Genomic DNA, 18,326 nt, shown 5'->3' on the forward strand with positions numbered 1-18,326 from the left:
TGATGAAGAATTTACTTTCCATGAAGTCTGATCAGTCTATCCATTGCCTTCGAGTCGATTCCGACTCATAGCGACCCTGATCAGCCTACCTTCGTAAATTACCCTTCCAGTTAAATTAATAATGGCATCTATAATTTTTTCCTAAGTATTTAAGTTCAAGTGCCAATGAACTCCTCTATCACAATTTTAGGTCAAAGTTACTTCAACTCATAGAACTAACTGTTCAGAGTATATAATAGTTCATTCTCAATTTCTACGCATTATTAGTCTTCAAAGATAGAGAATTTGAATGCTAAGCCTTACCTGACCAGGTTCTGTCCCAGTAACAGTCAAGTCTTGGATGGATCTACGCCTTGGCTGTCCGTTGCCTTTAAAAAAAAAAAAAAAAAAAGTAAAATACTGAAATCTACTCAGACAGACAGTAAGTGTGTAACTGTAGTAGGAAGCTGCAATTTGTTGCTCCTTGGATCTACACAAACCATTGGTGGGAAAAAGATTAAGTGAGTTTGTTGTAATAAAAAGAGTTGTGAAAGATGCAGGAAAAGAGAGAGACAGCTGCAATATTTTAACTCAAAAGTTGCTGGCCTACAACAAAGTATGTCCTAATCCAATAACCACTCCTACCACATGAATAGCTGCTGAACTCTCTTCCACCATCTTCTGTCATGTATTTAAATAGACGAATGCCTGGGGACTGGGGCTGATGACGGCATCTATTTCAAGGGCCTTACGTTATAGTTTCTACAGCAAGATAGCAGGAGGTTGTAAGGTATTACTGAGTTACAAGCAGTACTTGTTCATTTCTGGGCCTGAAAGGACGTTTAGGCTTAAATTTATACCCAGTCACAACTCACTCAATGCCAATAGTTTCTGTCAAATCTAGTAAATTATTTGTGACCAACTCTAAACTTTCTATTGGACATGAATGACTCATTCCTTTCTCAAATACACAGCTTGTTGAAATAGGCTACTGTGATAACCTGTTTTCAGAATTTCTATGCCAAGAATAATTGAATAAAAAAAATCAGTTTATGAAATAATGCTACAAATGTTAAGTCTTCAGCAAAATGAAATGAATTAAGCAACAGCTTCACTCAGCACTGTTATTTGGGAATAGGGCGTTTATACAGTATCTTCTAAGATGAGAGATCAGCTGTCTAAAAGGAAACACCAAGATACTATGAGTAACAGCTGACATAATGCTCAAAATTCCTTTGACTTTGAAAGCTGTATTAGGTAATTTCTCAACTATTAGAACACGCTCAGAACAGAGACTCTAATGCAACACTATTAGCAGGCAGAATTCATTTGTACAATTCTGTATTTCCATAATCTTACATATTTTATGCTAAACTAATCTGTAATATAATTTAACATCTTAATCCATGTGACCCACTATTACTTTACACATAAACTAAAAGGATGTTACAAAAGAGTAAGAGTGCTTAATGCAATATGTATGCTGCTGCTGTTGCTGGCTGCCAATATGCGTAGTGAATATAAAAAATCAAATTTATAACCACCCTTCAAAGTGTAAGACATCATCATTCATTTCTACTTTAGGCTATGTTTTAGAATTCTTTACATAATCTTAATTCAAATTTACTTCAAATTTTTTTTTATTTCAAAAAGTTTCAACTTTCTATTACAAATGAAAGTAACAGATATTAATGGTGCTTTTGTTAGTACCTTTAATTAACCCTGTTTCCTGAGGTTAAAAGGATCCCTACCACCATGACTAACGAGCAATTGTAGGCACATTTCATTCAACATGCCCATAAGCTTAGATGAGACAGGCTTATGAAACTGTCTGGAATTCTCTTTTCAGTTTAGCAGCATTTGTGAATCGGAGGAACCACCCAGCACATGTGTCTATAAACCATTACATCATCATTGCAGTAACAACAAAAACAAACTGAAATAAAGGTAGCGGGTAGGAGGAAGAAGGAGTAAACACTCTGATGGAAGTAGGGTAAAGAAGAGCTGACAGTTAACAAATGCCATAAAATGAGAAATCTTCACGCTACAGCATGGGCGGAATCGAGCATTAGGCAATGCATTTTAATTAGCATAACCATAGCAGAAATCATCTGACAGTTCAGACAAAGCAAAAAAGGATTGCAATCAACGAATACTTGTTGCTCCAATATTAAGCTTTAAGTCATAATTTAGAAATCTGAATATAAAAAAAATCAATCTCCTATTACTATAAATGAAAATTACTGTGTAGATTCTCAGTAAATTTGGGCTGATTCTGAATTTTTGGGGGGGAATGGAATGCTAATTTAGAAACTCACGCATTTTCCTTTTTTTGCATGGTTCTTTGAGATGTACATACCTACATTACACATGGTAGGAAAGACGGAAACAAGGGGCAAGATGATGTACAGAGATGCCTGATTAAGGAATCTGAAACTTGCAAGTGATGTCCTGAATATATCACTCTGCAATGAGTTCTAGAATTTTCATGACTTACCATAGAACAAATAACATTTTTTAGAACATTTCAAGGTTAGAGCAACAAGAGGAACACATCACATCTTCAGCCCATTTCTCTCTCCCCACCAAAAAATAGAAAGGGGGTCAGAATAGTAGATTATAGGTCAATTCAGTTCTTTTTACAGTAACTTTATAAAGACAGAATCCACCTTTCAAAAAAGCTACTCTTTTAAATACAACTGATTTCCTGAGATGGCATTTGGAAGTCATCACAGAGTTCCTCCAAGGGCTAAGATCCCAAACACTTACTCCTTGGTTTCTCTTTTCAGTTTATATAAGCTCATACATAGCTTTCTTTACCTTAACTACCCTTCTTTTCCTGTTTCCTCATCTTCCTAAAAAATCTCTTCTCCATGTAAAGATCAATACTACATTTTCCTGGAGAAACTTCTTATCCAAAATATTGGAAATTTTGAGATTTAGAAGTCTTGAATATTAAAATATTTGCTGGACACTGTTCGCAGATAAAATACAAGATTAAATAAAATAAAATCTGTACAGCATTATACAGTCGTCCCTCGGTATTCGCGGTGGCCTAGTTCCAGGACCCCTGCAGATACTAAAATCCAAGGATACTCAAATCCCTTATATAAAATGGCATAGTGTATCTATCTGCATGTGACTTACAAACATCCTCCCACATACTTTAAATCATCTCTAGATTGCTTATAATACCTAATGCAAACTAAATGCTATGCAGTTGTTTCACCACAATTGAAGCCTTGCTCTGAAGGTACCCTTTCTCTTCTGAGTTTCTCCAGCTCTTCCGGGACGGCTGACACTGGCTTGGCATCAGCTGATGCTGATTCTCCCATGATCTTGAAGTTCTCAAGGCTGTAGCGCTTCACGTAGCCAGCCAGCCATCCCTTACTAGCCTGAAACTCCTTCCTCTCCTTCGCCTCAACCCCCTCATACTTAGCCTTTGGGGGACTGCTCTGCCCACTTCATTGTTTTTTAGGAGTCACGAAACAAACGGTACACACAACACGTTAGCAAAGGAAGGAGATATGAGACCAACAATGCTCAAACTAGTGCTGGAGGGAGACTGAGGATCTCAGCGAAACGGCGGGAGGCTACACAGTGTACGCTCACACTTCACTTTATTCACGTGGATTCAGCACAGTGCAAGGTGTGCAGCAAATTCAAGTTCTGCTTTTCGGAACTTCCTTTTCCCCCCCAAATATTTTCTATCCGAGGCTGGCTGAATCCATGGATGCTGAACCCGTGAATATGGAGGGCTGGCTATACTCAGCAGTATTATATAACTGTTTCATTATGAACTAAAGCTGTTATTTTAAAATATGTCTTCTCATTTAGACTGCCCCAGACTGCATTTTCTTTTACTAATTTCAACACATTCAGGCTCTTGCCTTACAAAGGCCCTTCAGGTGTGGTTTTCTTTATCCTATTAAAGGGAAGCAATGTCACTGATGAGTTTTACTTCCTAATAAATCAGCTTCATTAGATCTGATTTCAATTTTTTAGACTGAAAGCTGAATTCTATCTTACTTCCTCTTCATATTAGAGCTGATGCCACTATTTTAGCAGAATAATTACACTAATAATTGACTTCCTTCCAATTAAAGGAATGTTTATAAACATTAGTATCTGATGGTTCCTGAACCAAATACAGTATCAGAAAGGTTATATTACCATCCTGGTGGAAAAAGTGAAATAGCACCCAGGTGTCCCTAAATGGTATTAACAGGATTCTGCCCAAGGCTGTCCGGCACTCTGCAAGGTCCCCAGCCTTGCTTTTGACAAAATAACCCTATATGCAATATTTAAAGATATTTGAAATGAAAGAGGATAACACATCAATATCAAAAATCTAACTACCCATTTACTTTTGTTAAATGTTTCCATATTCTACTTAACTACTTATCATATTTAGTAAATGGGCGAGATACAATAACACTAAATGTCCTTCCTTAATGAAAAGTATTTATTAAATTTTTCTCAGTTAAGAGATCTAAATATACCTGATAATCATATGGCCAACTAAAGGTTCTTTTCAGTTTTAAGAATAATTTTACAAATAATAAATATCAAATAAATTCTTCAGAGAACTGGGCAAAAATATTTTATGTATTTTAATAAGACTGATTAAAAAACATTTGTACATAGTCTTTATCATATCCTTGAGAACAGTATGTAAGACAGGAAACCTTCTTTGGTCAAGGCATCATAATACGTTATTTCAGGCTTAGAAATAACAAGTTATAATAAAATGCTACTGTTCAAGGTTTTTAAAGAGAAGCACTATAAAGCAACACTTATCTATAGAATGGATAAGAGAATTTTCAAGTGCTTAAAATGAAATCAGGCAATATAATCTAGTCTGAACTAACAAATTCAAAATTACTGGTTATGATATTACAGTGGGATTAATAAAAACTCTTTAAATATAAATATTCTATAAAACTTTTCAATTTAGTTAATTTTCTCAAGATATACTTATAATATATTACAATTATAATACTGATACAATATCAGTATTTGGAAAGATTCACTTCACAAATCACATTTTGGAAATTCATTTTATAACAGCAATCTGGTATAAAATATGTACAATGAATTTTATATTAGAGTGGGAGGAAGTGCAGAAGACTAATGCTTCAACTAAACCTTTTACAGGCAAAAGTATATGGCAGTACTTTTTCCCAACGGATTTCAAAATGCATTATAATCACAGTTGATTTCCTTAAGTGCTGTAACTACTCACACAAGGACTCCTGAGAAGATGTGCGGATCTGCCTTGATCACTGATGCTAGAACCATGAACAAAATTCACTTCCTTAACTACTCAGTCTCTTAGCAGATGCTTTAAGTTAGAAAAAGCTGCTACTCTGTTTTTGTAACTTTTAGGTATTTTGCCTGTTCATCCTTGACTTTTGGATTTTGAAAAGAAATATAAAAATTTAGGCATTCTTTTAGCAACAGATCAGTTGTTATTATTAGAATGTGTTATATAGTTTCTCAATCATAATTCCTATTTTATTTGCATATTTGAGATGAAGGCAGGAAAATAAACACAGATCCCTGAAAGCTTAAGCTTCGATAGTAACAAAAACAAAACGTGGGGAAAAGCAAGAAAATCTAACTAAAATAACCACAAAAACAAAGATCTGTGTTCTTATTTCTCATTAAAGTCAGAAAAACCTAAAGTGATGTAATAATTTGTAGTTTTAAGAATGATTTTAAAATAATACCAAAGGTCATCAATCCTTAAAAAAAAAAAAACTGAAATGTACTAGCTGAAAAGGAGAAAGGGTTATGCTCTTGAGACTTCACATTTTAATGAAAAACATTTAAGAAAGCCATTTCCTTTTCTCAAAGTCCATTCCAATTTATCAGCTTACAATATGTCCAATAAGCAAAAGTATTAGACAATTGCAGGTCAAATGATCTAAATCCTGAGCAAGAAACATTACTTTGCTTAGGCAGAACAGAGCTACCTGGCAGGATCTTCTCCAAGTTAGCAAAATGTCATACCTGATTGGTGATTTGTTCTCAAAAGTGTGTCTCAGCTGGTAATGAGACAGATAGATCTCACTCTTTTAGGACAAGTGGGAAGTGGGAAGTAAGAGAAAGGGTTATTTATACTAGAGTTTCTCAATACTTCTTCAGAGACAGGAATAATCTAGACAAGGTATAAAAAATTGTATAATCTGATCCACGGGAAGTCTTTAGGTATTAAAAATCAATTTTCTATATGCCTGAAAGATACTAAACTGAGGAATATTGCTATTAGCCATAGGCTACGTTTTCATTTGATTGACGGCATAGTATACAACAGTGTTGAATAGCAAGCAAAAACCAAGATTACATTAGGGCCTTTGCATTTGTTTATCCATGTCTAGGTAAGGCATTTTAGCCAATATAAAGAGGTATTGAAAAAAAATCCTTAGAGTAACAGTGTGCATGCGCGTGTTTAATTTTAAAACTTGGCAAGTTTTTAAAAAACGCATTTTAGAAAAAGATACATTTGTTCACTGCCCATAAGTATGCATAAAAATTTTTGAGATGCATAAAAGAATGATCTTAGTAAGACAGGCAGTTCATTCTAAGAAGTACATCAGATTTCATTTGGCCAAAAGAAAGTAATATTGAAACTATCTGTAACAGATAAAAAATAAAGCTTACGACTGAGTTCCAACGCTAACTAATACCAGTTTGGATATATCAGGAAGTATCTGGTAATACCACAGAACTTCTGGGAACACACTTTGATAAAAGAAAAATACTAGAAGGTACCAAGGAATTTGGGGGATTAAGTATCATCCCCCTTTATGATTAAAATGGCCAAATAAAATATCTGACATTCCCAAAGGGTGGGTTATATTTTTATACTTAATTTTAAAATATGATCTAGGAACAAATTAGTGTTTAGCTTTTACATCCATCAATTTCATTTCAAGTACCTGCATTCTTTTATTAAATAAAGTGAAACTGATTGTTTGGATGGCTGGGGAAAAAACCCAATAAGAATATTTAATAAAATGTTTTACTAAATATTTTCATTTAAACAGCATGTTGCTTTGGCAATTAGCAGAACTAAGGTTTTGTGACTCCATAAGGACTCAATGTCAAAAAGGTTTCCCCAGTGGAAGAGCTCTCCTTATCTGAATACCAGAGAGGAGCAGAATTACCCTATCTTCTATAACTCAAACAAGAGCGTGGAAAACAGATGTGATCTGCAGTCAGAAGGTCTAGGCTGGAGTCTCGGCTGTGTTACTCTGGGCAAACCACTCAACGTCATCAGATCTAAGTTCTTCATCTGTAAAATGGTTATAATTTCATCTGATAACTTAGTTACAATGCTGTCATGAAGATCAATTAAGATGATGTACTTTAAACTACTTTGTAGACAACACAATATCTAACAAAGGTTTCTTAGCCTTGGCACTGTTGACATTTTGAGATGGATAGTTCTTGGCTTGGGTGGGGAGGGTGTCCTATACACTGCAATATGTTTAGCAGCATCTCTGCTCTCTGCCCACTAGATGCCAGTAACACCTGCCAGCTGTGACAACCAAAAATGTTTCTAGACTTTGTCAAATATCCTCTGGGGGGACAAACTCACTCCTGGTCCATAATAATTCTTTCCTCTCTCCTCCCTGCCCTAATATCTGGAACAGTATTGACTATATAGTCTACTATAAAAAAATTACTCTGTGAATTGATAATACATATATTTGTTTTTAATGTTTACTCATAAGACCTGGATTAAGATTATACTGCATTTGCTTAAATTTTTTAATTTCCTCAAACACGTAAGATAATCTCATCTTAGCAGTATGTAAGCTTAAATGTTGTCATTTCTTTTGTCAGGATATTATTCCCTTAGACCTAGTACCTTTTCAGAATGGTGGTAAAATGACCTCAGGTACTTCGTTAATTTTTAAAGCAGTCCATGACTCAATAAATTAAAATTACTACGTGAGAGATAGGGTAACTCTTTTCTTTTGAACAGTAGTGACAATGTCAGAAAATAAGATAAACTGCTTTGATAATCAGCCTCAAAATTAATTATTCTAATACAAAACACTTTTATACAGACAAAAAGTCCCAAAGAACTGTATATTTTATATTTTTGTATCCTAGTTCCTGGACAATGGAGATGCTCAGTAATGGTCTGTCCATTTATTTACCAGCCACATATTTATTAAACACTGTGTGTGAGGCAAGGAGCGAGCCCTGGTGGCTCAGTGGATAAAGCGCTTGGCTACTAACCAAAAGGTCAGCAATTTGAACCCACCAGCCACTCCATGGGAGAAAGATGTGGCAGTCTGCTTCTGTAAAGGTTTACAACCTTGGAAACCCTATGGGGCAATTCTACTCTGCCTTACAGGGTCGCTATGAGTTGGAATCAGCTGGACAGCGGTGTTTTTTTTTTTTTTTTTTGTATGTGTGAGGCACTGAGCCAGATGCTGCTGATACAATCAACTGTAAACAAGAACGACACGGTCTCTATCCTCACAGAGTTTTCGCTTTAGCAGAGGAGAAAAGAAGCATTAGGCACTGAACTACAGATACAACACTATGCTAAAAGCCCAATGCCAGGCAAAGTACAGAGTGTTAAAGAATTCATCCAAATCACACATGAATGTATGTGGGAAAAATTGTGTATTTCCTTATCAAAATTTAGGAGCAAAAGATGGAGGAAAGCCTAGAGTAGAGGGATAAACATAGTTATATGATAATATATATTAGCTGGTATCAAATGTCACATATGCCATTTAAGTTTCAATAAAAAAATGATTTAGGTTCATCTATGAAATGGTCACCATTAGAAATAAAAGCAGTTTATCTACTCGAGACATTGAAGTACCTACCATGTGTGAATTAGGTATAAAAACCCTTAACCTCAATATGTAAAAAGATCTTGATAATAAACAAGAATCAGAATTGACCATTAATTTTACATAATTCTTTGGCAAGATACCCTGCAAAACAGCAAATCTCACGTAGTTTTACTTTGTTTTTGTTTTCTAGGTTAAGGCAGAATGGTATTTAGAAACTCTATTCTCTACATTTCACTTGCAACGAACAGAAAGAGACTGGGATGGAGCCAAAAAGTAGTCACTGTGGAAGGAAAGGAGCCAAGGAAAACAAAAGAAATGTAAATAATCTTTTGCTTTTTCTGCTGGGTGCAAAGACCGTTTGGGTTCAGCTCATCTGCTCATTTAAGAGAGGAAGTTGGCAGAATCCTGGGCTAGCATCTTCCCTTCTGTGAAAAGCTTTACTTTCCCTTCTATTTCATCCTCATTACTGGAGACTTGAGGTATTTTTTCAAGGCCACTTTAGTATAAATAAATGTGTAAAATTTCAATCTGTCTCCATAATCACCGCAGGCAAGGTATCTATGTTCATGTCCTATACAAATTGGAGCAAGAAGCATTTTAAAAGTACCAGGGATCATTATTCTGGTTTCACAGCTATTAGACCAGCTCAGGTGGTCTATGATACCTGATATGACGATCTCAGGGACATCCAGAATGTTGCCAAATGAAGCAGTTTTACGGTGGCCTCGTTTAGGCTTGGAATATGCTGCAAAAACACATATATACAGTATACATGCAAAAAACCACAAATAGGAACACAGAAAATGACTAACTATAAAAACAGAATAATCTTCAAATAGTTAATAACATGTCATGCAGAACAGCATGCAGAACTATCTAACTTTTCATCCATGCTTAGGCGTGATTAAAAAGCAAACAATTGCCATTACAAGACTTCTGACGCACTAGTTTTAATTAGCAAAATAAAACAAAAAGGACAGAGACAAACAAAGCTGCAGGATGATGAGGCAGCTAAATTTCAAATGTGTTCACAGGAACAATCCACCTAAGTGAAACCACTGATATATAAGGAGAGGTTAGATGAAGAAGGGAAGGAAGAGAGGTGTTAAAAAGAAATAAGCTAATATTTCTGCTTTAGTTACCTTATTTTATGCAAATAATGTGCACCTTCTACATTTGTTTGTCAACCATGCCCCTCAAGGTATTTCTGTAAGTGTGCTATGCTTTTTTTTTCTTAACAGCAACACGCATGGCGTAGTGATGCTTACAAAAATACCTGGGGAGGGTGGCAGGGTTGGCAAATGATCATAGAAGGTACACATTATTTGCTTAAAAATGCAGTATACAAACACAGGAATACATATTCAAATTAGATGTTTCTTGAAGTGTTATACAGTAAAATTCAGTGATTAAATGAAAATTATTGAATTAATGTAAGAAATGCTTACGCTTTCGTAATTATAAATACTTACTTCTAGTAAACTGAGTAGTCCCTAGAGTTTTCAGAGTTAGGGTACACTCCCGCTAAACACAATTGGTGTTAAAAGTCTGGGAGAGTATGAATCTTTCAGGGTAAGATATTTCACGAAAAAATCTGGATTGCGTAAAATTCTAAGAATGCACAGTGGCACTTTTTCTACACTTGGGCACAAAAAAGAAGAGAGTAATTTTAAAGAGTGTGGTTACGCTTAATCTAGTGAAATATCATTTCTGTAAATAATAAACCAGTGCCTGACTAGAAAAATAATACTAGAAAAGACATAAAACTATTATTATGATACCATTTGCTGTAAACTTTAGGGCAGCAATCAGAATCTGGCAGGTCTATCTTGAATGACATCTGTGACATAAAAAAGGTTCCTAGAGTATGAGCGTATGGCCTTCTGTGCACCATTCATCTGACATTACACAGAGACAACCCTGATTCACAGTAATGCTTGTGTCTCATGGAAAAGGATGGCTTGTTGGTGGTTGGTTCTGAAGATCCATTCATGGGGTAGAGACTGCTAGTTCCCTGCCAATCTCTTATTTTTCTCTCCTTGATTTTACCTAGATAAGAGACTACTGATCTCCTCTGCCCTTGAAGCTATGTGTAGACAAGTGACCACACAACTTTGGCCAAAGACAGCTAGGTGGAAGTTGTTAGGTAGGGCTTTTGGAAAAGCTACCTGAAACAGCTTGGGTATGTGCCTTTTTGCCCTCCTCCTACTTCTTCCTTGTTGCTGCCCGGAATGTGGATGTGATGAACGGAACTATAGCAGCCATCCTGGAACACAAGGTAACCTTGACGATGGAAGCTATACAACAGGAACTGTGGCCACAGAGAGATAGAAGGAGCCCAGTTCCCTAATGATCATGGAGCCTACGTCCAGACTTGCTTATGTGTGAAAAATAAATCTTATGTATTACAGGCTCTGTTATTTTGGATATTCTATTGTATCTAACTGATTCTGACACTACCTGAAATTCAATAACCACGATTAGGTGAAGATAAGTATAGCATGATGATGCATAAGTACCACTGAGAATAGTATTATGGTGAGACTCAAGTGTGATATTTCCAAAAACGGTATTTTTAACGAGAGCTTTTTTTTTTTTTATTAAAAATAAAGTCAATCTTGGAAATAACCAAGCCTGGACAACTTTTCTTTTGAAAAGAGCTCCACGCAAAATGAGATCATTCTATTTAGAAAAAAAAAAAAAAAAGACCTAAAAAAATAACACTTGGTTAGCTAAGTTAAAAAAAAAAAAAATGGAAATATACATGTACACACATATATAGTTAAAAAACTGGAGATCATACATAAAAATGTTAAGTGTTTATCTCTTGGTGGGATAACTACGGAAAGTTTTTCTTTGCTTGTTTACAATTCCACATACCTACATCAGAAACGTATTTACTTTTATAATCAGCTCTCCCCTCTACCTCTGGGAGAAGGTCAACAATAACAAAAAACCTCAAATTAAACCAGCATTACTAAAATGAAACTTGGTTTGAAAAGAAGGTTAACAGTTCACTCAGGTAACAAAACATGTAATTGTTTTTGTGCTGACCAGTTCTTTCAAGATTAATCATTTTAAGAACTGACAAAAATGAACTTAAATACTAGCTTTTTCAAGATCCAATAAAATTACTACAAACTTTTATTTTACATTAAAAGAACTAACCTCAACCAGTTTAACTCTTTGTGCCACTGGGAGGAAAGAGGAGCAGATAGCAAGGCAGGTCAAACTATATTTAGATCTGGAGCACACTTTTCTATTAGTTTCAAAACAAGATATTTGCTATTATTTGAGTCCAGCACAAAATTCTAGTAGAATCACTCAAAATCCTTCAAAGGCAACCAACATTTTGTTTGTAGCAAAATTTGAATTTCTCAACTCAGACTTCCAGCACACATTTGAGCTAAAAGAGTTACATCTGATAGAAATTGTGATTAGGAAGTTGTATTTTATGATCCAAATAATTTTTATGAATCACACCTTCCTTTGAGATAAACTATTGCTAGAAGCTTTAAAGTATACTGTAAACCTACTTCCTGCTTTAAAAGAGACACAGAAAAATCCTGATATCCTGATTATTAAAAGAAACTACCACGCCAAAAACAAATTACATACTTTTTCAGCCCTATTGAGACCTTTAGTTCCTTTTTACCTGTGGATGCAGCTATCCTTGCTTCTATTTCAGACATGTCAGCACTCATCCTCTTGCCCTCGGAGGTTGGGGGTAGGCTCTCCACACTGCTCCCACGGGAAGCTCCCAGGCTTAAACGTCCAGATTCACTCTGTTAAAATTACAGGCCAATTTGAATTAATGAAGGTCTTTAGAGTTATGAATTCTGAGCAGCCTAGGAGGAGGAAGGTGCCAACTGGGATTCTTATGCATCTTGTTCTGCTCTGAAAGAAAAGGAAAGTTTGTAGGGATAGGGAACTACAGAGTAAGGCAGTAGCTGATGATATGGCCATTATAAAATGGCAACCACTAGAGTTGAAGGTTAAATGCCCCAATTATTAGTCCCAGGTCAGAAAAATGAAAGCACTTCTTAAAATATTTTTAAACCAACAATGGGAAACAATAATAAATTTGAACAGCATGAAACGATAGCTTTAGGACAATTCCCTTAGCTGGGTAGCTGTGTAGCCAAAAAATATCCATTTTACATTTTAAACATCTACCATTAAAGCTGGGATGATCACAGGAAGGGAGTAATGAAAGATGGTGCATAATTTCAGTTAGTACAATGTTATGACTACTGGTAAGGTTACCATATGATTTTACTTTTAAGAACATCACAAACCTGCTGCTTCGCCTGATTTTTCAACAATTTTGATTCTAAGCGCTTAATAGTATCATTTGTGGCAGGAACTTGCTCCATATTAGTGTCACTTTTATTACTGGTATTTGTAGAAGCGATGTCCATGAATGAGCCTAGGAAAGCAGAAATATTTATGACTACAGGTTGGGAATAACACAAAACGATTCACTCAGTGATAGACCAAAACCAAAACCACTGCCATTGAGTTGATTCTGACTTATAGCGACACTACAGGACAGAGTAGAACTGCCCTATAGGGTTTCTAAGGTGGAGCTGATGGATTTGAGCTGTTGACCTTTTGGTTAGCAGCCAAGCTTTTAACATCTGTGCCACTGGGGCTCCCACTCAGTGATATATAACACAAATTCCATTCTAAATGTAGCAAGGTATGAATAGAAATAAGATTTTTCAAGACAGATGAGAAATTAACCATAGAAAATAATACATTTATAAAAGCTAATGAAGATACTCTAACAAATCCATTTTAAATTGAACTTAAAGATGGCATAAAAAGAGAGCCAAAACGCCTGAATAGTCCTCAGAGTCAAATATATAATACTGCTTTCAAGGATGAAGGGAGAGATATGAAGGAGAGGAACAGGGCATTCACTCATTCAAAAAATATTTATTAAGGATGCACACTGTATGGCAGTTATGATAAAGCAGTGAATCAAACAGACAAAAGACCCTGACCTCATGGAGCTAACATTTTAGTTGGAAAGACAGACAATAAATAAGTGGAATATACAGTATGTTACATAATCATGAAGGGTTAAAAAAAAGGGAGGGTGGAGAAAGGAGTGGATTATTGCAATTTTACATAGGGTAGTCAAGGAGGGGCTTGCTGAGAAGGTGAAGCTTCCTTCTCTGCAAGAAATGAGGTGCCCATCATATGGATCTCTGGGGGAAGAGCAATGATATCAGAAGGAACAACATATGTACAAGTGTCAAAGAAGGGCTATGTGTAGCATGTTTCAGGAACCAAGAAGCCTGTGTGGCTGAAATGGTCTGGATGGGGTGGGTGGTGGGTGAGCTGTGGTAAACAATAGTCAGTGATTTGAACAGTGGAAATTGTGAGAAGAATTTGGATTTTGGAATAGATTTTGAAAGTAGACATTAATAGGATTTGTTGAGAGGTTGGAAGTGAGATGTTAGAAAAAAAGAAGAATCAGAATGACTTCAAGGTTTTTTCCAAAAGCTAATAACTGAACACACCCAAACACTTCGAGGGACAGAGTAGCAGGGGTGGGGGTTTGGGGACCATGGTTTTGGGAGACACCTAGGTCAATCGGCATAACAAAGTTTATTAAGAAAATGCTCTGCATCCTACTTTGGTGAGTGGCATCTGGGGTCTTAAAAGCTTGCAAGTGGCCATCTAAGATGTGTCAATTGGTCCCAACCCACCTGGAGCAAAGGAATGAAGAACACTAAAGACACAAGGAAAACCTTAGCCTAAGAGACAAAAAAAAAAAAAAACCTCATTGCCGTTGAGTTGATTCCAACTCATACAAAATGGCCACAAAAACCAGAGACTCCATCAGCCTGAGAGCAGAAAAACTAGATGGTGCCTGGCTACCACAAATGACCGCCCTGACAGGGAATGCAACAGAGAGTCCCTTACAGAGCATGAGAAAAGCTTGGTGTAGAACTCAAATTCACATAAATAGATCAGACTTAATGCTTTAACTGAGACTAGAGGAACCCCAGAAGACACGCCCTTCGGACTCTGTTAACGCAGAAACAGAACTATTCCCGAAGCCAACTCTTCAGACAAAGATTAGACTGGACTATAAAACATAAAATACTCATGAAGAGTATGCTTCTTAGTTCAAGTAGCTACACAAGACTAAATGGGCAGCTCCTGTCTGGAGGCGGGATGAGAAGGCAGAAAGGGATAGGAACTGGTTGAACAGAAACGGGAAACTTGGGGTGGAAAGGGGGAGTGTGCTATTCCATTATAGGGACTGCAACTGGGGTCACATAATAATATGTGTATAAATTTTTGTAAGAGAAACTAACTTGAGCTATAAATTTTCACCTAAACACAATATTAAAAAAAAAAAAAGGACTTCAAGGTTTTTAGCCTGAGCAGGTGGAACAACTGGGTGCCTATTGATTGAAATGGGAAAGATCATGGGAGGAGTGACTTTGAAGGGAGTATCAGGAGCTCAGGCTGAAAAATGTAAAGCTTGAGATATTCATTAGATATCAAGTAGGCAATTGGATATATTAATGGGAGTTCAGGTCTGGGGTTGGGAAAAAATCTTCAGCAAACAGACAGTATATAAAATCATATTACTGGATGAGATCACCAAGGAAATGAGTGTAGATAAATAAGTGAAAAGGTCAAAGGACTGAGCCCTGGGTGCTAAGCATTTAGAGGTGGAGATGATAAGACATAACCAGCAAAGGAAACTGAGAATAAAGGGCAGGGATATAAGATGAAATCTAGGCAAGTATGGTTTCCTGGAGATCAAGTGAAGAAAGTGCTCTAAGGAGAGAGTAATGAATTGTGTTAAGTAAGATGAGAAGTGAAAACCACCCATTAGATTTAGTAAAGTGGAGATCACTGGTAACTTGACAAGAGTAATCCTGGAATAGTGGTGTAAGAAAAATCTGATTGGAATGGGCTCCAGAGAGAATGGCAACAGAGAAGCTAGAGATTGTTATACAGAGTATATATGCTGTAGAAACAATCCCAGTAGAAAGGCTAAAACCGATGATGCAGGAGAGAGGGGAGAATTGCTAGGAAGAGCAGATGGGACTCACTTCACAAGCAGAAGCATCGGTTTTTGGCTAGGAGCATGGGTGGTTCAGCCATAGTACCAGGAGAGACCACAGATGAGGTGGGCACAGATGCAGCTGGCTGGGCATATGCAGCGGGGGACCTTGCAGAAGGCCACTTCTGATTACTTAGATTTTCTCAAAGAAATAGCAAGTAAGGTCAGCTGAGAGTGAAGAAAGGAGAGGAGGTATTTGAAATTTGAGGACAAAGTCTAAAGTATAAAATAAGTCCCTGAGAGAGGACAGGGTGGATGAACTAAGAGGCAGTACAATTTCCATCGGAACTAGACACTCACTTGGGGAGAAACAGCATGTACGATTCCAGCCTCTTTCAGTTGAACTGGTATAGGCATGGAGTGAGCTGGGTGTTGGATATAATTAGGCTTGTGGTTTTTATTTGTGGTTTTTTAGCTAAGCAAGTTTGAGAGAGGGGCTAGAAAGCAAGGATTGTGCCAAAGGAATTATAATAACTGATGGTGGAATTACGTAAGTGGAGTGAAGAAGGAAAAACCTGAGAGTACTGAGGATCACTGCAAAGGTGAAAGGATGAAAGCACAAAAGGTCACAGTATGGGAACAGAGAGAGGGTTTGGAGGTAGAGGCAGAAGCAAGCCCTGGAATTTTAGAGTTCACTTTAGAATTCAAGGATGGAAACCTTGGTGGCATAGTGGTTAAGTGCTACGGCTGCGAACCAAAAGGTCGGTAGTTCGAATGCGCCAGACGCTCCTTGGAAACTCTACAGGGCAGATATACTCTGCCCTATAGGGTTGCTATGAGTTGGAACCAACTCGACGGCACCAGGTTTGGTTTTTGGTTTTAGAATTCAAAGCAAGTCAAAAGATTTTCAGTAAAATCAGAATTTGAGAATAACTAGCTAAGTAGTAAACCAGCCGTAAAATAATAATTCTTGAGGTGGTGGTGGGAAAACAGACTAGGAAAAATATTTGCCAGTAAAAATAAAATTTCTAATTTAAAAAAATTTTATGTGTAAGAAAAACATGATGTAAAACATACCATATAAATTTTATTAAATATAATAATAAAATGCATAAAAATGTTACATATTTTGAGAAGTACAATTTTTCTACTATTTTTTTTTTTGTTGTTGTTAGTTGTGGTTGAGTCAATCTGGACTCATGGTAACCTTGTCTGTGCAGAGCAGAACTACTCCACAGGGTTTTCAAGGCTGTGACCTTTTAAAATCAATTCTCCAGGCCATTCTACTATCCTTTTTTTGATGATCACAGCTACAGACCCCACCATTACTTCATATAAAAAAAAACTGAAGAACTTTTAACTAAAATACAGCTTATTAAATAAGACTCCCTGTAGAAGAGAACCAAAATATATGGTATTCACGATGAAGAAATGTGTTTCATTATACACATTTAAAATAATTTTCTAATACTATATATGATTTAGTTGTATATACTATAAACTATTTTTCAAATTAAGAATAGAGTTAAAAGCAATATAATATCCTATCTTTTTATACATAATGATGCCAGAATTCCAAGACTTGGAAGCAGATCTTTAACAACTCTAATCTGGGTACCTTCATGAAGAATGATGTACCTGAAAACTCAAATTATACTCAATTACATGAAATGAAGGAGTTAAAATGCAAACGGGGACATCATTCATTGTTTCTTAGTTATAATTTCACGGAAATTGAAGACCTCTCCCCCAAAAATCAGATTATTACTCTTCCAATCTCCATTTACCTGTACTGGTGGCAGAGTTGCTCTGTCCTTCATCTGAATACTGACAAGGATACTGTAAAGGCTCATCTGCTCCTGGAAAGTACTATATATAAAAAAGCAAATCACAATTAAAATTTTCTTTAATATAAATCATATCTTCCTAAAATTAACTTGAAGAGTACATCAATTATTTTCTTGTCATGAATCTAACTGTGGCAAAGATGTTGTTTTATTTTCCCTAAGGCATACATTAAATTTGCAGAAACCCTAAGTTTTTCATTTTACAAAGATGATGATAATGTTGTCTCTTTTGAATTTTAACTGTGACCGATGCCATGTACCTACCTAAGCATCTAGTTTACATGGAGCCTAGATGATCTTGAAGAAAACAGCAAATATTTTTCTAGAGGAACATACGAAATAGAATAATAGTATCACTCCTCATAACTATAGGAAACACATTTATGTTCTCATAACAATGATATAAGCTTCCAGGTTGCTGCAATGATTGTTACAGTCTGACAACTGAAACTGGTATACCATAGGATAATCGTTAGGACTAATTTTTAGAATATGATGAGGATAGATTACGGATGTCCCTCTATGACTTAGAGACGTATATTAGAAATATCTGCTGGACCAAAAAAAAAAAAATTAAGGGAAAAAAAAAATGTGTTTTTCTCAAATTAGATAAAGGCTATATAAGCACAATTACAG

The 18,326-nt window shown here is 36.1% G+C and overlaps 1 protein-coding gene across 6 annotated transcripts in view; it reads right to left on the reverse strand.

The window, feature by feature from the left end:
• The window catches only part of MAP3K7 (mitogen-activated protein kinase kinase kinase 7), an 81,570-nt gene that overhangs the window by 25,132 nt on the left and 38,112 nt on the right, over positions 1–18,326 (reverse strand). For 5 of the 6 annotated variants that reach the window (XM_049897458.1, XM_049897444.1, XM_049897415.1 and 2 more), the window contains 5 exons: positions 17,631–17,712; positions 13,106–13,236; positions 12,463–12,592; positions 9,472–9,552; positions 304–368 (listed from right to left, as the gene is read on the reverse strand). In XM_049897458.1, the coding sequence (XP_049753415.1) occupies positions 304–368; positions 9,472–9,552; positions 12,463–12,592; positions 13,106–13,236; positions 17,631–17,712 (489 nt within the window). The remainder of the gene's footprint in view (positions 1–303; positions 369–9,471; positions 9,553–12,462; positions 12,593–13,105; positions 13,237–17,630; positions 17,713–18,326) is intronic. The other variant, XM_049897424.1, reaches the window with a different exon arrangement.

Source organism: Elephas maximus, chromosome 1 (assembly GCF_024166365.1).
Source record: "Elephas maximus indicus isolate mEleMax1 chromosome 1, mEleMax1 primary haplotype, whole genome shotgun sequence".
In the NCBI taxonomy this organism is placed as follows: Eukaryota; Metazoa; Chordata; class Mammalia; order Proboscidea; family Elephantidae; genus Elephas; species Elephas maximus.